The 22,847-nt window shown below is 46.6% G+C and overlaps 1 protein-coding gene across 1 annotated transcript in view; it reads left to right on the forward strand.

Moving 5' to 3' along the window:
- Positions 1 to 22,847, forward strand: part of TECPR2 (tectonin beta-propeller repeat containing 2) — a 53,421-nt gene that overhangs the window by 27,107 nt on the left and 3,467 nt on the right. The window contains exons 16-18 of the mRNA XM_040411168.1: positions 2,044 to 2,277; positions 15,929 to 16,077; positions 18,210 to 18,351. Coding sequence (XP_040267102.1) covers positions 2,044 to 2,277; positions 15,929 to 16,077; positions 18,210 to 18,351 — 525 coding nt within the window. The remainder of the gene's footprint in view (positions 1 to 2,043; positions 2,278 to 15,928; positions 16,078 to 18,209; positions 18,352 to 22,847) is intronic.

The following is a 22,847-nucleotide window of genomic DNA, read 5'->3' on the forward strand; positions in this document are numbered from 1 at the left end:
TGCTGCACTACACAAACACTGCATCCCCTCCATTCTTGATATCTATGGTGTCCCAGAGGTCAGAGCCACATTGAACATAAAGAAGTGCAGTATATCCTGGTGATATAATGTAGGAATATCCCTTTTAAAAGGGTTGTCACATTTTATATTATTATTATAGTGCGATTCATTCCATAGCGCTGTACATATAAGCGGTGCACATACATAATTAAAAACAATTGCACTAAGCATGAACAAGACGAGTTACCGACTGGTACAGAAGGAGAGAGGGCTCTGCCCATGAGGGCTTATAATCTACATGGTATGGGAGAAGGACACAGTAGGTGCGGGTGAAGCTGGTCATGGCGGTATAGCAGCAGCAGGGTCACTGGTTGTAGGCTAGTCTGAAGAGGTGGGTTTTCATTTTTCTTTTGAAGGATTCCACTGTAGGTGAGAGTCTGATATGTTGGGGTAGCAAGTTCCAGAGTATGGGGGATGCACAAGAGAAATCCTGGAGGCGATTGTGGGAAGAGGAGAGTAGAGAAGGAGATCCTGTTGGGATTGGAGATTACTTGAGGTGTATCTGGAAAGTAGCTCAGAGATGCAGGGAGGGGACAGGTTGTGGACGCCCGTATATGTAGTCGTTAGCATTATAAACTGAATTCTCTGGGCAATGGGTAGTGGTTAGTGGGCAGCCAGTGAAGGGAGAGGCAGAGGAGTAACTGGGTGAGAGGTGGAATAACCGGGCAGCGGAGTTGGAGAGATTGGAGGGGTGCGAGGGTGCTAGATGGGAGGCCACATAGGAGGATGTTACAGTAGTCTAGGTGGGAGATGATGAGGGCGTGTACAAGAATTTTTTATTTTTTTGCATACTCCTGGCTGAGGAATGCACTGATGCGGGAGATGCTGTATTTTTGAGTTGGAGGCGGCAGGTGGTGGAAAGGGCTTGGGTGTGCATTTTAAAGGATAGGTCAGAATCAAAGGTCACTCCATGGCAGCGGACTTGGTTGACCAAGGAGAGTGTGCAGCCATTGATCGTGATAGATGGGTCTGTTGGGGGTTTCAGGTGAGATGGGGGGAAAGATAATAAATTCTGTTTTATTCATGTTAAGTTTTAGAAAGCGAGAGTAGAAGAAGGGATTCTAGATAGTAAGGTGGTGATATCTGGACCAGAGAGGTAAATTTGTGTCATCCTCATAAAAGTTATACTGAAAGCCATGGGACTCTGAGGTGTCCCAAGCCAAAGGTGTAGATTGAGAAGAGCAGGGGTCCTAGGATAGAGCCTTGAGGGAATGTGACGAGGAGGTAGTGTGAAAGACCCTAAATGTTCGGTCTGTACCGTATAATATGTGATCCAGGAGAGGGCCAGGTCTGTGGTAAGACAGTTGTAACAGAAGGGAGTGGTCTAATAACCTATTCCCTGGATACACTGGATGGGTAATCTGTCTGATCGCCGGGGCCGCCGCTAATCACCAGGTCAAGGGTCTTTCTTCCCCGGTTTGAATGGAGCAGCAGAGACGTATATTTGCTGTTGCTCCATTCAACACTAAGGGACTGCCAGAGATAATGGAGTGACGGTGCACATGTGTGCCCACCATTTCATTCAAGTGGGGGAACACAGGCCCTCTTTCTAGTGATTAGTGATTCCCTATCCTGTGTATAGCATACACGTTATAATAGGCCAACCCGTTTTAGGCCTCATGCACACAACTGCATTTTGGATCCACATTTTTAGCGGATTGCACACGTATTCATTCCTATTGGTCTGTAAAAAAAATAATAATACAGACACCACACTGATGTCATGTGTGTGCTATCTGTATCCGTGTGGCAGTTCTGTAAATTATAGAACATGTCCTATTCTTTACAAGTCTACTCAATTCTGGTGACAGAAGTGAGAAAACTGCAGCGTGCACATGGGGACAGTGGTTTGCCAAGTGCTTGAGGCCTAAGGATGACTAAACAGTTTTCCAGCATAACCAATGTACGCCCAAGTCTGAAGAAATTGCAGAAGTTTTAAGATGAATGCAAGCTTGTGTCAATGTGGTAATGTCACTTTTGCAGGAAATGTCCTATGGATTTCCCAAAGCAGAAAAGATCTCTTTTGCTTGAGCGACCAGACTGCTCCCTATAGACCATCCACAGTCCAGCTTTCCCCAGACACGGAGATGATCCATGCGTCGGCCTGCACGGATGCTGTGTGGGCTCTAGACAACCAGGGTGGGGTTCTCATCCGCACTCTCTCAAAGAATTGCCCTACTGGAATGCATTGGACAAAACTGGATTTGTCTCAGCTAGGTAAGTTTATTTGCATTATATCTGTTTCTGGAGAAGCTGAGTGACGACCCCTTTTTTAAGGGCTTCTGTCATCAGGAACATTATTATTAAACTGGCTGAACTTTTATTTCATGCAAATGAGCCTCTAGGAGCACTGGGGGTGCTGCCCCTACTCTTAGAGGCTGACCATATCCCCATCATGCTGATTGACGGGGCCAGGCAGGATCCTGTGAACACTCGATCAGCATGAGGGAGAACAGGGCCCCTAGGACTAGGAGCAGCACCCCCAACCCCCATTGCTCCTAGAGGCTCATTTGCATAAAATAAGTCACAAAACAGAGGCACATAGAAAAAAGAGACAGACTGTTAGTTTAAGCGGACATTAGCACATATAAATGGTTAATACCACCGGTACTTGCCGTTGGTGATCTGGTCTGAGTCCTGTTCCAATTGATTTCAGTTTCAATTTTGCAAAGAGAAGTAGAAGATGGTGCAATCTTCAGCTTGCTCCTTCCCAAGCGCGGTAGCTCGCGTGCACGAGGACAAGCCGCACTGCTGTTCACAGGAGCACGGGGGCGTTGCCGTTATACTTGGAGGCTCTGCTCTCTCTGCAACTGCCGAGCCCTCTGCACGTTGTTTGACAAGACCAGGCAGTGAAAACATCTAAGGCCTCTTTCACACTTGCGTTGTCCGGATCCGGAGTGTTCTTCATTTGCCAGAATTACACGCCGGATCCGGAAAAACGCGAGTGAACTGAAAGCATTTGAAGACGGATCCGTCTTCAAAATGCGTTCAGTGTTACTATGGCAGCGAGGACGATATTAAAGTCCTGGCTGCCATATTAGTAGTGGGGAGCGGGGGAGCAGTATACTTACCGTCCGTGCGGCTCCCGGGGCGCTCCAGAATTACGTCAGAGCGCCCCATGCGCATGGATGACGTGATCCATGCGATCACGTCATCCATGAGCGTGGGGCGCCCTGACGTCACTCTGGAGCGCCCGGGGAGCCGCACGGACGGTAAGTATACTGCTCCCCCGCTCCCCACTACACTTTACCATGGCAAACAGGACTTTAGCGTCCCGGCAGCCATGGTAACCATTCAGAAAAAGCTAAACGTCGGATCCAGCAATGCGCCGAAACGACGTTTAGCTTAAGGCCGGATCCGGATCAATGCCTTTCAATGGGCATTAATTCCGGATCCGGCCTTGCGGCAAGTGTTCAGGATTTTTGGCCGGAGCAAAAAGCGCAGCATGCTGCAGTATTTTCTCCGGCCAAAAAACGTTCCGTTCCGGAACTGAAGACATCCTGATGCATCCTGAACGGATTTCTCTCCATTCAGAATGCATTAGGATAATCCTGATCAGGATTCTTCCGGCATAGAGCCCCGACGACGGAACTCTATGCCGGAAGACAAGAACGCAGGTGTGAAAGAGCCCTAACCTGGCCCTGTTAGTCAGTGAGAGAGCAGAGCCTCTAGGTCAGGGATGGCCAACCTGTGCCTCTCCAGCTGTTGTAAAACTACAATTCCCACCATGCCCTGCTGATGGCTGTAGGCAGCCTGGGCATGCTGGGAGTTGTAGTTTTGCAACAGCTGGAGAGGCACAGGTTGGCCATCCCTGCTCTAGGTGTAATGGCAACGCCCCCGTTGCTCCTAGAGGCTCATTTGCATATATTAAAACATAATTGCGGGCACAGATGCCTTCAGCTGCCAAGCGCACATGTAACAGGTCAGCCGGTGTCATAGGGACAAATAGGACAGATGCCCTTTAACAATATGATTGAAAAAATACCAGCTGTCCAGTTGTGTAGTGAAATTTATTGGATTACATGAAATTTAGATTATTATCATCATGTCTCTTTTATATATAATGTGGATTAATAAAATGTCCGGATTATCTATTAGTTTGGATTCTCACGATAGCAGAGACTTCTATTAACCTGGAGGACGCGCCAGCTGCATTTTGTCCTCTGAAAACGCGGTATCTGGCCGTTTCCATCAGGCGGCTATATCTGTAGAGTGACATTCGTGTAAGGTTACGCTATCAGTGTTAGGACGTCTAAACTTAGAGCGCCTGCTTCGCACGGAGCGGCAGGTGTCGTTGTCGTTGTCATGGTTACATGTCGCCCCAGAAAGCCGTGCCTAAGGTGTCTCCTGCAGACGAGGTTTTGTATTGGAGAATGGGTGTCACAGAATGTACCCGTTAGAGGAGCACAGAACAGACACTCAGCTTTGTAAGTGATATTCAATGCCACCCGGTCCGCCAGTGACGTCCGTCCGACATATTTCAACAGCTGGAGACTCGTGTGACAGCGATAACTTGGACAGGTCACACGTCGCTGCGAGGCCCCGTCCACTGGGGACGGCCGCGGCTTAATGTCAGCCCTGGAATGTTGTCTTTAAGGGCTTAATGATTTACGGTCTCCATATGTTTTTGTTTTTGTTTTGCTGTTCTACAGCTCGTTGAAAGCGGTTGCACCTCTGTTGCCATTTTTTTTGTCTTTCCATCTTTGCCTATAAGGTGATAAATTAGATTTTCTTAAAGGGTTTCTTCCAAACGGCATGTCAATGCTGGGTCACATGTCACCGCTGAGGCCGGTCATTGGCTGCAGCAGCGCATGGGACCCCCGTCTTTACCCTGGCTGGAAGTAAACAGGCCAGGGACTACAAGATGGCCGAATGGAGCTAGGGCGGTGGTGAGCAGGGGAGTATGGTGTGTGTTTTTTTTTTTTGTTTGTTTTTTTCCCCATTCGGTACCACACGCTCCAGGGGCCATTTAAAAAGTGCCATAAACCTGGAAAAACCCTGATTTCTTATGGAGAAGATTTCGTTCAGTCTTCCTAACACAGTAAAGCCAGTTAGATATATGCAATAATTACGTTTTTCCAATAGAGTTTCTCTAGAAATCCAGTATATAATCTATAACAATAATAGAAATGCATGCAACTTAAAGGGGTTATCCGAGTTATGGGAAAAAAAATAAAACCTAACAAAATTAATCAGGATATACATATACATTAGTCAAGCTTGATTTTTTGAAAAAAGAACGATCCTTACACCTTTTCCAGGTTCTGTTATTGCTGTGTTTACATGCAGCAGTAACAACAATGACTCATCTCTCCCTCATGAATATTTGTAGGAGGGGTTGATTTCAAAAGAAAACCCTCCACCCCGCCCCCCCCCCCCCCCCCCCCAATATAATAAATGGGGATGGAGTGGCAGCACGGTGGGACATATGTACTAGCGGCAGGGCCAGTCCGGCAAGGTGACAGGCTATTCAACTGCTGTAACAGCCTGCCGATAATATAAAAGTATCATAAGCCAGTGTTTCACAACCAGTGTTCCTCCAGCTGTTGCAAAACTACAACTCCCAGCATGCCTGGACAGGCATGCTAGGAGTTGTAGTTTTGCAAAAGCTGTAGGCACAACGGTTGGGAAACAATGCCATAAGCTATATTAGATTCATATACCTATATCTTGATAGAGATATAGGATTTATATATTAGCTAATAAACTTTTGAATAAACACCTATTTCTGTTGTAGCTGATATAACCTTATTATACATTATTTACTTTTTTCTTCAAGTGGGCGGTCTTCACTGGAACGGAGAAGCCAGCCATACAAGTGCCGAATGAAGAGCTGCGGCAGTGGTGAGGATCGCGCATATGCGATCAGCTATTAGCCACAGGGAGGAACTTGGAGGGAGCCGCGGCACAAGTGAGGATCGCGCATGCGCGATCAACTCACAGCCGCACGGACTGTAATGCAGAGAGGTGGGGGCGTGGCCAAGGCTGATGACGTTCCGTTGACATGGCTTAGTCACTCCGACAAGCAGAGAGCTCCATGTCAACGGAACGTCACAGCTGATGACGTGGGCGGTCACATGACTGTTTAGTGTAGCAGAGAAACGGCACAAGATAGGTACAGCAAGTGATTTAGGAAAACTAAGGTATAGGAGAAATAAAGCCATAAAGATAAGGTTAAGTTAACTCGGATAACCCCTTTAAGAGTAATTTTTTTTTCTCCCTGGACGTATCGGATTTTCGTTCCCCCAAAAACTGACGCTTGCTAAACCGATGTGTATTCAGTTTCTTTTTCCTTTTGCCCTTATTTATAGGAGGGGATATTCTCATCTGCAAAAACTGACAAGAATAAGACCTGTGGCGAGACGTGTAAAAAGCGCATGTGTGTATGGCCCCACTGAATGGTATGGGTCAATGTGCCGTTTTAAAAACTGAGATGGCACCCTGCAACAAAAAAAAAAAAAAAAGAATGAGGCCATAAAATAGGGAATAATATGAATCATTCGCAGTTTGAGGCTTGCATGCTCTGCTGCCAGTACCTTGTACTTGGACACTGTTTAGCATAGGTCAGCATGGTTCCTCGGTAACAGATTTTGCAAGCAGCGGACGGGCCAAGTTCCTGTTACCCGACAGCAGATATCCTGTGTCTCTAAACAGCTCTGCTGTAGGGTAACAGGATCTATGCGTGTACACTGCCGGCATGCCAGGAGCGGAGCCGCAGCATGAGCTATTTCTGCTTCACACATCTTCCCGCCACATCTCCCACCTGCATCCATAGCCGGCTGGGCAGCGATCTGCACTCGTCGTCGGGCTGTTTTCAGTTTTGTGCCTCTGGCCCTTCTTTACCCCCCCCCCCCCCCCCCCCCCCCCCCCCTTCCCCCATTGTGTGCAGAGCCGATCCCTGGGATTGGAATATGATCTCGTTTGTTTGGGGTGCGGCCTCTGCAGGTAACCGGTGGAGAGGGATCTTTGATCTATTTAGATGGAGATCTGTGCATTGTCTGCTTCTCGTAAGACTCTGTCCCTTTTTTCAGGGATGTGTTAGGGTTACTTGGAAACCAAGAGCATGAATGCAATGGTGGCTGGACTCTCGCTTGTGTCAACATTCCTGGCACGATGACCGCAATTCTTTAAAATATTTTTAAATTATTTTATGAGTTGTTTTTCACAACAATATTGCAATTAGTTACGGGGCTCCATTATACTCTTTTGGGAACAGACGAGTGACCGCTCCTCCAATGATTAAGGTGATGGCGGGAGACGCAGGCGGTGCAGTTGCCTGTACATTTGCCTAAGCCGCCAGACCTTCCATTCTCCTCTCTGCATCTTCTAATTAATAATTATATATAATTTCTCATATACGTCTTTCTAGGATTTGTCCTTGTGAAAAGCTGCGAGACGCTGATCCAGGCGGCAAACTCCAAGGGTCCGGTCTCCAATGCTGTCTCACTGCCACCCACGATGCTATCATAAAGCACCGCACAAATTTACCCCGCACTTTTTCCGGTTCAGTACATAGACCTGTGCCGTAACCTCACAAAGTCCATGGTACGTTTATGCAAAAGTGAAAATTAACGTACCCATGTGTCTGTACTGGTGAGCGCAGCGATGGATGGAACGATCCATTTTTCCTGTGTTCAGTGCGACGGTGTCCCTTTTTTAGTGGCCGGTTCTCACTCTGGATTGCCGGACCCCTTTTTCCAGGGGGTAGTTGTCCCTTAGGTAAAACCTATCCGACCTGTATGACTTTTTTCATACGAATACCATGAATATCTATAGCTAAAATACTCCTTTGACTATGACTAATGGATAACCTGTTGTCCTGCACGCCTGGATTGGCCTCCGTATGGACCCCCCCTGCTGCCATCTTTTTCTCCGTTTCAGCTGGGTCCATAAATGCTAATTACGTTCAGTTATGGGCTCTACCAGCGCGCGTCCAGGACTGTATATGACGGCTCCTGCTTGGTTCCCCGCTGGTCAGACCTTTTTGTTGATCATCGGCCTCCCAGGAATTCTGGGGGGGGGTGACAATCCAGAAATGATATCTTACAGAGTCCTAGGGCATTGCTTCTAGAAGTCTTGTTGGATTGGGTGGGTTCATGGCTCTCGACTGTATGGTCAAAGCGGCTTCAGACCCCCCCTGAGACTTCGACACTGCGGCCCCCCTGAGATCGGCGCTTACTGTAGAGCTATTTCTAAAGTCCCAGAAAAATCTTTTAACCCATAGTTCATTGCCTGGCGCCGCGCTCGCTGCAGTTAGCGGGTATAGGGTATAGTCGCTGTTTTTCAGTTTTTGCTTCCCTGTGTTTAAAGGGGTTGTCTCTCCTCAAACTTTGGAGGCCTATCTCTAGGATACGTCACCAATATCGGATAGGCGCAGCCGGTCTGGGACCCACTTCTATCTCTAGAACTAAGCTCCCGAAGAGAACTAGAGCGCACAGCACAGGCGCGGCCGCTCTCCATTCATTATTATAGAAGTGCTGAAAATAGTCAAGCTATTTCCAACAGTTTCATGGAAGCGAAAGGAGCGGTGGGCGCGGAGCACGTTATGTTTATTTCTGTGGCACTTCTGAAAATAGCTGAGCACGCCTCTCTATTCTTGGTGCTGCCATAGAATCGAATGTTGGGTGGCTGTGTGTGTGTGGTGGGTGCTCCATTCTAGAAAAAGGTGTGGATCGCAGCTCTGGGACCCACACCTATCTGACATTGGTGGCCTATCCTAGTGAGAAGTCACCAATGGTCGAGGTGATACAACCCCTTTAAGCGGCCATTTTCTTTCATTGACATGGCTGTATAAGGCCTACTTTTATGCGGGAGAATCTGGATTTTGTTTGTTCTGTTTGAGAGCACATATGATTTTTATATATATATATTTTTTTTTCCCCCTTGCATCGCATATCTAGAAAAGGCAATTTTGGAAATTGTTTTTTTTTTTTTTTTTTACTTGTTTATAGTGTACATATTGTTCAGATTATTTTTGTTGTGTGGATGCCTAATAAGTAGTTTTTGTTTTTGGGCTTTTTCGTATGCACAATAAAATGTATTTGCAAAATAGCTTTTTTTAGCATTTTCTAAATTTTTATTTATTTATTTTTATTTTTTTAAATCCCATTGAGGAATTACTGTCTCTTATAAAAATAAATATTTAATGCTTATAATGTATTAGAATATTCCGGTATGCTTATGCTTTGTGTCTCTACAGCACCGGCTGTGGTTAAGGTAACACAGGTCACTGTATTTATAGCCCTAGGGTCCCTTCTAGGTCCCCTGGGAGGACTGCAGAGGGCTTACCCAGCCTCTGATCAGATCACTGGGACCCAATCAGAGGAGGAAATCCCATGTGACCATGCTGTGGTCACAGACTGGCAATCAAAGGTTTAAAGTCAGGATCGGAGCTATCTCTGATCCAGACAGTGGAGAGAGAGGCTCCTCTGAGAACCGGAGCTGTTAGTTACAGTTGGTTTGTAGAGCCGGGGTGCTCACAGAAGCACGTGGCACCCTCTGAAACGGTGACAACAAAAGGCAGTGGGAGGTCATTGTTGGATCTTAACAAGGTTCCAAGTAGAGCTTCAACATGCAACAAGAAGAAATGGGGGTGAGACAAAACATTTTTTGAGCTTTCAATTAATTGAAAATAACGATTAAACTGAAACAGGCTGTTTTTCAGCTGATCCAAATTTTAGGACCACCTGCCTTTTAAAAGGCCACATCTGTGCAAAGATGTGGATTCATTGTCATTTTCTGTCGGGTAGTCACACGTTGTGATGGCAAAGGCAAGAAATCTCTCCCTTTTTGAATGTGGTCGGGTTGTTGAACTGCATAAGCGGGGTCTCTCACAGCGCGCCATCGCTGCTGAGGTGGGACGCAGTAAGACAGTCATTTGGAATTTCTTAAATGATCCTGAGGGTTATGGAACAAAAAAGTCAAGTGGAAGACCCAAAAAAATTTCCCCAGCACTGAGCCGGAGGATCCAATTGGCTGTCCGTCAAGACACTGGACGATCCTCGAGCAGCCCCATAACCATCAGACGGCATCTGAGACTGAAGGGCTTTAAAAACAAAAAACATCTTCAAAGACCTCGTCTCCTTGAACGCCACAGAACTGCTCGCTTGGACTTTGCAAGAGAGCACCAAACATGGGACATTCAAAGGTGGAAGAAAGTTTTATTCTCTGATGAGAAAAAATTTAACCTTGATGGTTTCCAACGTTACTGGCATGACCAGCAGATCCCACCTGAGACGTTCTCTACGCGCCACAGTGGAGGGGGCGCCATAATGGTCTGGGGGGCTTCTTCCTTCAGTGGAACAATAAAGTTTCAGGAAGTGCAGGGGCGTCAAACGGTCGCTGGCTATGTCCAGATGTGGCAGAGAGCATTCCTCATGACGGAGGGCCCTCGTCTGTGTGGTAACGACTGGGTTTTTCAACAGGACAACGGTACAGTACACAATGCCCGCAGGACAAGGGACTTCTTCCATCACTCTTTTGGCCCATCCTGTGTGTTCCCCTGATCTAAATCCAATTGAGAACCTTTGGGGATGGATGGCAAGGGAAGTTTACAAAAATAGACAACAGTTCCAGACAGAAGATGGCCTTCGTGCAGCCGTCTTCTCCACTTGTAGAAATGTTCCCACTCACCTCATGGAAACGCTTGCATCAAGCATGCCGAAACAATAACGGCGGAGCTACTCATTACTGAGTTCATGTTTGGAAGTTGGATTTCTGTTTTTTGGGGGGGGGGGGGGGTTAGTTTTTTTTTTTTGGAGGTGTGGTCCTAAACTTTTGATCAGCTGAAAAACAGCCTGTTTCAGTTTATTCGTTGTTATCATTAAATTGAATGCTCAAAAAATGTTTTGTCTCCCTCCCATTTCTTCTTGTTGCATGTTGAAGCTCTACTTGGAACCTTGTTAAGATCCAGCCATGATAAATAGGATTTTTTTTTTTGCCATTTTTCAAGTGGTCTTAACCACTTCCCGCAACTGTAACGCCGAAAGGCGTCATTGCGGCGGCTCCCCCAGGCTACGCTAACGCCAATAGGCGTCATCTCGCGTGAGCCGAGATTTCCTGTGAACGCGCGCACACAGGCGCGCGCGCTCACAGGAACGGAAGGTAAGAGAGTTGATCTCCAGCCTGCCAGCGGCGATCGTTCGCTGGCAGGCTGGAGATGTGTTTTTTTTAACCCCTAACAGGTATATTAGACGCTGTTTTGATAACAGCGTCTAATATACCTGCTACCTGGTCCTCTGGTGGTCCCCTTTGTTTGGATCGACCACCAGAGGACACAGGTAGCTCAGTAAAGTAGCACCAAGCACCACTACACTACACTACACCCCCCCCCCCGTCACTTATTAACCCCTTATTAGCCCCTGATCACCCCTGATCACCCCATATAGACTCCCTGATCACCCCCTGTCATTGATTACCCCCCTGTCATTGATCACCCCCCTGTAAAGCTCCATTCAGACGTCCGCATGATTTTTACGGATCCACTGATAGATGGATCGGATCCGCAAAACGCATCCGGACGTCTGAATGAAGCCTTACAGGGGCGTGATCAATGACTGTGGTGATCACCCCATATAGACTCCCTGATCACCCCCCTGTCATTGATTACCCCCCTGTCATTGATTACCCCCCTGTAAAGCTCCATTCAGACGTCCGCATGATTTTTACGGATCCACTGATAGATGGATCGGATCCGCAAAACGCATCCGGACGTCTGAATGAAGCCTTACAGGGGCATGATCAATGACTGTGGTGATCACCCCATATAGACTCCCTGATCACCCCCCTGTAAAGCTCCATTCAGATGTCCGCATGATTTTTACGGATGCACTGATAGATGGATCGGATCCGCAAAACGCATCCGGACGTCTGAATGAAGCCTTACAGGGGCATGATCAATGATTGTGGTGATCACCCCATATAGACTCCCTGATCACCCCCCTGTCATTGATTACACCCCTGTCATTGATCACCCCCCTGTAAAGCTCCATTCAGATGTCCGCATGATTTTTACGGATGCACTGATAGATGGATCGGATCCGCAAAACGCATACAGACGTCTGAATGAAGCCTTACAGGGGCATGATCAATGACTGTGGTGATCACCCCCCTGTCATTGATTACCCCCCTGTAAAGCTCCATTCAGATGTCCGCATGATTTTTACGGATGCACTGATAGATGGATCGGATCCGCAAAACGCATCCGGACGTCTGAATGAAGCCTTACAGGGGCGTGATCAATGACTGTGGTTATCACCCCATATAGACTCCCTGATCACCCCCCTGTCATTGATTACACCCCTGTCATTGATCACCCCCCTGTAAAGCTCCATTCAGATGTCCGCATGATTTTTACGGATCCACTGATAGATGGATCGGATCCGCAAAACGCATCCGGACGTCTGAATGAAGCCTTACAGGGGCATGATCAATGACTGTGGTGATCACCCCATATAGACTCCCTGATCACCCCCCTGTCATTGATTACCCCCCTGTCATTGATTACCCCCCTGTAAAGCTCCATTCAGATGTCCGCATGATTTTTACGGATCCACTGATAGATGGATCGGATCCGCAAAACGCATCCGGACGTCTGAATGAAGCCTTACAGGGGCGTGATCAATGACTGTGGTGATCACCCCATATAGACTCCCTGATCACCCCCCTGTCATTGATTACCCCCCTGTCATTGATTACCCCCCTGTAAAGCTCCATTCAGATGTCCGCATGATTTTTACGGATCCACTGATAGATGGATCGGATCCGCAAAACGCATCCGGACGTCTGAATGAAGCCTTACAGGGGCGTGATCAATGACTGTGGTGATCACCCCATATAGACTCCCTGATCACCCCCCTGTCATTGATTACCCCCCTGTAAAGCTCCATTCAGATGTCCGCATGATTTTTACGGATGCACTGATAGATGGATCGGATCCGCAAAACGCATACGGACGTCTGAATGAAGCCTTACACGGGCGTGATCAATGACTGTGGTTATCACCCCATATTGACTCCCTGATCACCCCCCTGTCATTGATCACCCCCCTGTCATTGATCACCCCCCCTGTCATTGATCACCCCCCTGTCATTGATCACCCCCCTGTCATTGATCACCCCCCCTGTCATTGATCACCCCCCCTGTCATTGATCACCCCCCCTGTCATTGATCACCCCCCCTGTCATTGATCACCCCCCCTGTCATTGATCACCCCCCCTGTCATTGATCACCCCCCCTGTCATTGATCCCCCCCCTGTCATTGATTACCCCCCCTGTCATTGATCACCCCCCCTGTCATTGATCACCCCCCTGTCATTGATCACCCCTCTGTAAGGCTCCATTCAGACATTTTTTTGGCCCAAGTTAGCGGAATTATTATTTTTTTTTTCTTACAAAGTCTCATATTCCACTAACTTGTGTCAAAAAATGAAATCTCACATGAACTCACCATACCCCTCACGGAAACCAAATGCGTAAAATTTTTTAGACATTTATATTCCAGACTTCTTCTCACGCTTTAGGGCCCCTAGAATGCCAGGGCAGTATAAATACCCCACATGTGACCCCATTTCGGAAAGAAGACACCCCCAGGTATTCCGTGAGGGGCATATTGAGTCCATGAAAGATTGAAATTTTTGTCCCAAGTTAGCGGAAAGGGAGACTTTGTGAGAAAAAAATTAAAAATATCAATTTCCGCTAACTTGTGCCAAAAAAAAAAAATTTCTATGAACTCGCCATGCCCCTCATTGAATACCTTGGGGTGTCTTCTTTCCAAAATGGGGTCACATGTGGGGTATTTATACTGCCCTGGCATTCTAGGGGCCCCAAAGCGTGAGAAGAAGTCTGGTATCCAAATGTCTAAAAATGCCCTCCTAAAAGGAATTTGGGCACCTTTGCGCATCTAGGCTGCAATAAAGTGTCACACATCTGGTATCGCCGTACTCAGGAGAAGTTGGGGAATGTGTTTTGGGGTGTCATTTTACATATACCCATGCTGGGTGAGAGAAATATCTTGGTCAAATGCCAACTTTGTATAAAAAAATGGGAAAAGTTGTCTTTTGCCAAGATATTTCTCTCACCCAGCAAGGGTATATGTAAAATGACACCCCAAAACACATTCCCCAACTTCTCCTGAATACGGCGATACCACATGTGTGACACTTTTTTGCAGCCTAGGTGGGCAAAGGGGCCCATATTCCAAAGAGCACCTTTAGGATTTCACAGGTCATTTACCTACTTACCACACATTAGGGCCCCTGGAAAATGCCAGGGCAGTATAACTACCCCACAAGTGACCCCATTTTGGAAAGAAGACACCCCAAGGTATTCCGTGAGGGGCATGGCAAGTTCCTAGAATTTTTTATTTTTTGTCACAAGTTAGTGGAAAATGCAGATTTTTTTTTTTTTTTTTTTTTCATACAAAGTCTCATATTCCACTAACTTGTGACAAAAAATAAAAACTTCCATGAACTCACTATGCCCATCAGCGAATACCTTGGGGTCTCTTCTTTCCAAAATGGGGTCACTTGTGGGGTAGTTATACTGCCCTGGCATTCTAGGGGCCCAAATGTGTGGTAAGGAGTTTGAAATCAAATTCTGTAAAAAATGACGAGTGAAATCCGAAAGGTGCTCTTTGGAATATGGGCCCCTTTGCCCACCTAGGCTGCAAAAAAGTGTCACACATCTGGTATCTCCGTACTCAGGAGAAGGTGGGGAATGTGTTTTGGGGTGTCATTTTACATATACCCATGCTGGGTGAGAGAAATATCTTGGCAAAAGACAACTTTTCCCATTTTTTTATACAAAGTTGGCATTTGACCAAGATATTTATCTCACCCAGCATGGGTATATGTAAAATGACACCCCAAAACACATTCCTCAACTTCTCCTGAGTACGTAGATACCAGATGTGTGACACTTTTTTGCAGCCTAGGTGGGCAAAGGGGCCCATATTCCAAAGAGCACCTTTCGGATTTCACTGGTCATTTTTTACAGAATTTGATTTCAAACTCCTTACCACACATTTGGGCCCCTAGAATGCCAGGGCAGTATAACTACCCCACAAGTGACCCCATTTTGGAAAGAAGAGACCCCAAGGTATTTCGTGATGGGCATAATGAGTTCATGGAAGTTTTTATTTTTTGTCACAAGTTAGTGGAATATGAGACTTTGTAGGAAAAAAAATAAAATAAAAAAAAATCATCATTTTCCGCTAACTTGTGACAAAAAATAAAAAGTTCTATGAACTCACTATGCCCATCAGCGAATACCTTAGGGTGTGTACTTTCCGAAATGGGGTCATTTGTGGGGTGTTTGTACTGTCTGGGCATTGTAGAACCTCAGGAAACATGACAGGTGCTCAGAAAGTCAGAGCTGCTTCAAAAAGCGGAAATTCACATTTTTGTACCATAGTTTGTAAACGCTATAACTTTTACCCAAACCATTTTTTTTTTACCCAAACATTTTTTTTTTATCAAAGACATGTAGAACTATAAATTTAGAGCAAAATTTCTATATGGATCTCGTTTTTTTTGCAAAATTTTACAACTGAAAGTGAAAAATGTCATTTTTTTGCAAAAAAATCGTTAAATTTCGATTAATAACAAAAAAAGTAAAAATGTCAGCAGCAATGAAATACCACCAAATGAAAGCTCTATTAGTGAGAAGAAAAGGAGGTAAAATTCATTTGGGTGGTAAGTTGCATGACCGAGCAATAAACGGTGAAAGTAGTGTAGTGCCGATTTGTAAAAAAGGGCCTGGTCTTTAGGGGGGTATAAACCTGTGGTCCTTAAGTGGTTAAACTTTTGATCAGGACTGTATATATTTTATGCTGCACGATGTCTAAGGAACCCACATATTCTCTGCGCAGGTCCGGTCAAGCTGTGCAGTCTGTCCTGCGGCAACCAGCACGTCTGGGCGTGTGACACCAGCGGAGTCATTTACTTCCGAGTGGGGACCCAGCCGCTCAATCCAAGTATGATGCTGCCTGCATGGATCATGATTGAGCCCCCGATACAGGTAATAACAGGGCATTGGTTCTTTGTCCAACCTATTAAACAGTTTGTCCAGGATTTGAAGAATACGGCTGCGTTGTTAAGAGGAAAAAAGGTGCCCCCCCCCCCCCGTCCATGGGTTGTCCGATATTACAGCTCCATTGACGTGAATGTAGCGGAGCTGCAATACCACACGCAGCCTGTGGACAGGTAGGGCAATGTTTAAAAAAAAAAAAAAAAAAGCAGCCATGTTTTTCTGATTCTGAACTAACCCCATTTTAGATGCATATAAGCATAAGATAGCAGAACTCCAGCAGTGTGCATGTGCTGAGATAAATGGCTGCCAAACATATCGGGCACCACTTATCTTCCAGGAAACAAAGTCCGTCCAGTCCTTGTTTCGTCCGATGCATAAGGTAAAGGACTGTTGGGCTGTCCCTACACAGTCCACTGGTATTTTAACCCCACGCTCTCATACACTGACAGAAAGCAGAGTTCTTGACAATGGCAAGGAATTGGAAATCAAAACAGGTTTGAAATTTGCAGGACTCTTCATTATACAATTGGCAAAGAAGTTGTGCAGCATTAGAATAAACATGGCCGCCTTCTTCCAGAAACAGCGCCACACCAGTCTACAGGTTATGTGCGGTATTGCTGCTCAGTCTCGCACACTGCAGTGGAGCTGAGCTGCGAAACCAGACACTACCTGTGGACAGGTGTAGTGACCATTTTTTTTTCTATCCCTGTGCATCCCCTTAAGTTGTTTTTTTCCCAGAAAGTAAATATTGATGACCCCCCCCCCCCCACGCATCACATATTGATAACCTATCCCGAGGATATTCCATCAATATTTAAAGAGTAACTAAACTTTTTATTAAACTTTTTTTTTTTTTTGTTAAATGTCCCAACGCCCTAAAATATATATTTTTTAATATACTATGGATTTTGCCTTTTTTACTAAATTGGCACCAAAAATCCTGATATTTATTTATTTTCTCTAAATTGCTTTAAATTCTCTAGATTTGCATGTCGCTGACTGTAGAAATGGGGCAGGAGCACACGTTGCTGCTTCTGCCTGTGCCCCTTCTGGCATAGCAAAAATCATGTGCTATGCCAGGATTAACTAAGCTGAGCGGGCACAGGCAGGAGCTCGCTCCGCTAATCCCGACACACAAAAAAAGTTTGAATAAGAGTTTAGTTACTTCTTAAGTCCCGGCAAACCCCTTTTAAGCTTTATGTACATACACCCCTGCCAGTATTTCCTGCTCCCATTTTGCATGTTCGATATGGAAATTGGATGTGTGTGTATGTAAGGAAGGGATGGGGAAGAAATAGTATTTGCATCCAGAAAGCGCAGCACCGAGCCGACGCGCTCTGCCTCACAACGCATTGAAGTATTCCGAGAATCTGCACCCAGCTGCCGGCATACTTTCCGCATGACCCCCGCATCATACCTGATGTAATGCAGAGATCTTCTGGAGAATCGCAGAACTGTGTATAAACACCAGTGATGGCTGCTAAATATAACCGTAACCTCAAATGGTGCTCGCAGTAAAGACCCGAGCTGGCCATGTCTGCCGACTGCTGCCTCCGGGGATATTAAAGGGACACAGCGACCGCTTCCAAGGTCTCTGCTTGCTGACAGTGAAAGGAAATGTTTTGTTGCAATGTACCTGTGAATCTGTACATCTAGAGTCCTTGCCATGGGTAGGTTTAGGCACGTGTGCCTTTGCTGTGGATCTCGCAAATGTGGCATGCTACAATACAATACTTGCCAGTAAACTGAGCATGATGCGGATTTTCACATCATGGGGTTCATTTATCAAACTACTTTACACCAGTTTGATAAATGACCCTAATTATGTGAAATGCATGGTATGGGGGTTGAAGTTGGCATTGTCGCCTGCAGCACGATCTACATGCAGATTTTGCTACGGATTTCGGATCAGATCCTCAGCGGTAACCTTTTGCCATTCCTGCTGCAGTGATGATATTGCTTCTATTAATACATTGTAGCAAACTATCTGCTGCTGCTGCTGCAAACAAGACCAGGCGAGGATTCTATTCACTGATGAAAAGCAGGAACTGTAATTAAGTCCAAGACGTACGTCTGTGTATTTTTACAGTGTGATATTGTTTTTTGTTTTTTTTTTGCAGCCCGTGGGGATCAACCTGATAAATGTCTACTCCAGTCCCAATGACCACATGCTGTGGACACTGGACAATAAGTGCAATGTTTACGTAAGGATTGGCATCACCGAGGAGATGCCCGTTGGAGTAGACTGGGAGCATGTACCTGGTAAGTAGTGATGGACGAACATTGGCCGGGACGATTCGCGACGTGATCAAATGTTCGCGAGCCGCAAGTTCGCGGCAGGCCCCATTCACTTTTAATGGCAGGCGAACCTGAAAAACCTTTTAGGTCATATTTGCAGCCGACAAACACTTACTAGAAGAGCACAAATCGTTCCACAAAATGGACCGTGACATATTTTTTGTGGGAATTTTTGCCATTGATCCCCCTCTGGTATATGTATTTTAATCAGGGGCTATTTTTATGCGTCTTAAAGGGAAACTCTCAAAAATCTGCCCTGGGGAGTACAGGCCCCAAACATTAGGCATTCACCTGACAGAAAAGAAGTGATTATGTGGCTGGAGGTACCGTATATTAGACTGTCATCCATTTTACTGCAGGCCAGTACCAATACATGTCAAATACATATGTTTAAAAGAACTAAAAATATAAAATTGGATTAAAAACATGGCTAACGAAATCCCCCCTCTTGAAAAAAAAACAAAAACTGTGGTAATAGGTGAAATGCAATTAAACGTGGTCGTCACATGTGTTGAATTCCTCCGAGATCCATGCCTCATTCATTGCTAGAAATGTGAGGTAGTCCCCACTGTCGTGATCTAGGCGAGTGCGCTTATCATCCAGCATTGAGTAGCCCCCCTGGGATATCATCTTCCAGCTCCTCGACGGCTTGATCAATGACACGACGCAATGCACGCTCCAGAAAGAAGGCGTAAGGTACGATGTCACTGATGGCGCCCTTGCTGCGACTAACCAGTTTAATGATCTCATCAAATGGCCGCATGAGTCGCACATGAGCAGCCACTGGTGCGGTGAAAAAAACAAGCTCCCAGAACCTGTCCTGCCGCAGAGTTCGTACAGGTAGTCATTAACGGCACGGTGCTGCTGGAGCAGCCTATCAAGCATATACAAGGTGGAGTTCCAGTGCGTCGGGCAGTCACAAATCAGACGTCTGACGGGCAGGTGGTGTCGCCGCTGAACGTCAGCAAGGCGAGCCATGGCCGTGTAGGATCTTCTAAAATGGCCAGAGATTTTCCTGGCCTGCCACAAGACGTCCTTGACCCCAGGGTATTTGGCAACGAATCGCTGCACGACTAAGCTCAGGACATGTGCCATGCACGGCACGTGTGTCATTTTTGCCCTGTTTCGCTCAGCAGATTGGCACCGTTGTCGCACACCACTTTACCAACTGTCAAATTGAGTGGGGTTAGCCACTGATCGGCCTGTGACCGCAGAGCTGAAAGCAGTGCAGGAATGGTGTGGCTCTTGGCTTCCAGGCACAACAGCCGCAGCACAGCATGGCAACGTCTCACCTGGCACGTCGAATAGGTTCTGGGGAGCTTGGGGGGTGCAGCGGAAAAGGAGGAGTCAGCCGAGAAGGAGACAGAGGATGGAGAAGGAGAAGAAGAGGCAGGCCTGCATGCATTCCGTGGCAGTAACACCAAATCCACACTGGTGCCACGGGTTGCATGCTTGACAGCAGTCAGAAGGTTCACCCAGTGGGCAGTAAGTCATGCACCTTCCCTGCCCGTGTTTGCTAGACCACGTGTCTGTGGTCAGATGTATCTTGGCACCGACGCTGTGTGCCAGAGATATATTCACTTGACGCTGAACGTGGCCATATAGCTCCAGGATGGTTTTCTGGGAGAAATATTTCCTTCCGGGTACCTTCCATTGCGGTGTGCCAATGGCCACAAATTTTCTAAAGGCCTCCGAGTCCACCAATGTATATGGCAGTAGTTGGCGGGCTAGCAGTTCCGACAAGCCGTTGGGCAAGAGGGTTATCTGGCGTCATCAAGTTTTTACGTTCGAACTTTTGGGCCACGGAAGCCTGCCTTTTGCCAGATTAACGCGACAACGACACGGTGGAGTGGAGGACAAATGGGAGGAGAAGAGGCAGGACATGGAGCTCCGGGAGTGTGGCTTTGTGGGTTCTGAGCAGGGCTGTGGAGTCGGTAGATAAATGCTCCGACGACTCCGTGTTTTGTACTTCAGACTCCTCTGTATTTAATATGCAAATGTATTTTGTACATTCCATGAAGGAAAGAAAGGCAACATACATGTCATTACCACAAAACTACTGGCTAGGAAGCCAACAGGCTACTGTATTGAACAGTTTAAGCAAAAGACAAACACAATGAAAACTACAAAGTTTTTTTTTTTTTTTTTTATCAAGTGGCTGGATAGTAGCAGCAGCATAACCATCAGGACCAGGAACTTTACCAGTTCAAAAATGGTGCTGCCGCTGCTGCCTTCTCCTCTGTGTGCGGATCTTCTGCTGAAGATCGGGCAGTGCGAGGATCCAGGACGGGGCAGGGGAAGGGGCATTTATTGTAAAACCTGATTTCGCCAGTAGAATCCCATAGTCATGTTTAAAGTTTAAGCTACAATCTGAGTTTACAAGGTTTTATAGCCTTATCTGAATGACAGCAGTTTTTCTAATGGTTTACAGCTTCAGTCTTGAGCTATTGACCATCCATTCCCTTCACTTATACAAGTGTCTAGTCCTGCAAAAACATATTTACTTAATCCCTTATCAGTGAGAGGCGAGGTTAACCATGGACGTTGCGTTCCCTGTAACAGCGGAACACAACACAATGGAAAGTATAAGTATTGCCGCTCCTTAACTGTGCGTTGCGTGCCATATAGTGAAGCATATGAAAAGCTTCTTCACGGTCACTTAATGTGTTCGTGACGCACTGCATGCATTGGCCTTTATTCTTACAGTAGAAAAGTAATTATAACTTTTTGTGAATTGGGACATTTAAACTTGCTTTTTTTATTTTTATTATATTATTCCAATTTAAATTTAGTAGGAGTCGGAGTCTGTTCATTTTTGCGGACTCCGACTCCAGGTAGCCAAAATTGCCTCCGACTCCACAGCTCTGGTTCTGATGGCGTTGCTCCCACTGGGCTCAGTGATGGGAGGCCAGGTGCCTTCTAAAAGCAGTCGTCCCTAGGTGAGTGTTGGGTTTATCGCGACTTATGCGTTGACAGCACAGGCTGCAGATGGCAACACTATTGTCAGCATCTGAAAGGTTAAATAAAGTCCACACTGCGGAGCCATGTGCTGGCGTTCTGGGAGCGCCAGATGTGACTGTGCATGGTGGATGGCTCGCTCCAGATACATTTGCAGTCTGCTTTTTGCCTCTTGCACACTACGAGTTCTGCCGGCTTCTCCTCCCTATCTGCTGCTCCGTCTCTCCCTCTGAACTCCCCTCTTCTTCCTCTCTTGTGGGCACCCACGTGACGTCCATCGACACGTCATCGTCACCTTCGCCACCACTGACATTAGAGATCTCTGAGTAGGCAGCAACTGCGGGGACCACTCTCCTTGGGCTGATCTGGGTACGGTCGTCAGATCGCTGGGTGGCGGCTGTTGCTACCTCCTCGAGTGGAGGGGATATGGTGGTGGTGTCTTTGGGGGTGCAAACAGCAGAGAGTGAGGAGGGTGCAGATACAGAGAGTGAGGAGGGTGCAGAAGCGGAAGGCTGAGTAGCCACTCAACCAACTCCTGGTGCATCCTTTGACGTAATCGCACGCACCTTCTCCAACTTCCCACATAGGCTCCGGCCTGGTGCACCTGCCCGACCCATACCACCCCTGTGAAATGGCCGGCCTATTCCTCTGCCTGTTTTTTTTTTCAAAATGACCCTTTTGACAAAGTCCCTATAGAAGAGCAGTATTTGTGGAAGCAGGTATATTAAACCCTTTAATCAGTTTATTTTTTTTGGGGGGGGGGGGGACGGGTATATCACACCAGTTGCAATTAGTTGTTCCAATAGCGTTTGTCCCTCTTTATAGCTGCAGTATCGCAGCAGAACCGCACACAACTGCCGCACCATACAAATGCACTATAATATACTTTCTATGTTAGAAAGTATATTATTAGTATATCGCACCCCTCTGTGTATCACACCTATCGATAGCACATATACCAGTCCTTAAAAGGACTTTTGTGGCCCTATTAGCTAGCGTTTGGTGTCCCTAACCGCCTGTCCCTGCTCCACACAGCAACCTCTCCCTACACTGGCAAAACACTGAATGTAAAATGGCGGCCAGATCGGGTTCTGTTATAGGGTGGGGGGGTGTCCATGCGCTGAAACGTCTCAATTGGCTGTCCTGTACCGCCTGATGGACGTGTCATGGGTCAAAGTTCTGCACAATGCAAAAGAATAATGCACGGGCAGACATCGCCATATGTTCGCCTGTTCGGCGAATCGTGAATGAGCAAAGATCGCCGCGAAACAGCCGCCGGGCGAACCGCAAGGCCATCTCTACTGGTAAGAACAGACCTATGCCTGTTTAAAGTGATATTCCCATATTCTAAAGTAATGGCATATCATGCCACCCCTTTATGATTGGTGTGGCTCCGACATCTGAGACCTCCTGTTCCTGTGAATGAAAGGGCCGCAGTGCCAGCATAGCCCTATGTCCTTATCTAAGTCAGCCTCATTCATTTAAATGGGGCTGTATTGCAT

This window comes from Bufo bufo, chromosome 11 (genome assembly GCF_905171765.1).
Source record: "Bufo bufo chromosome 11, aBufBuf1.1, whole genome shotgun sequence".
NCBI lineage: Eukaryota > Metazoa > Chordata > Amphibia > Anura > Bufonidae > Bufo > Bufo bufo.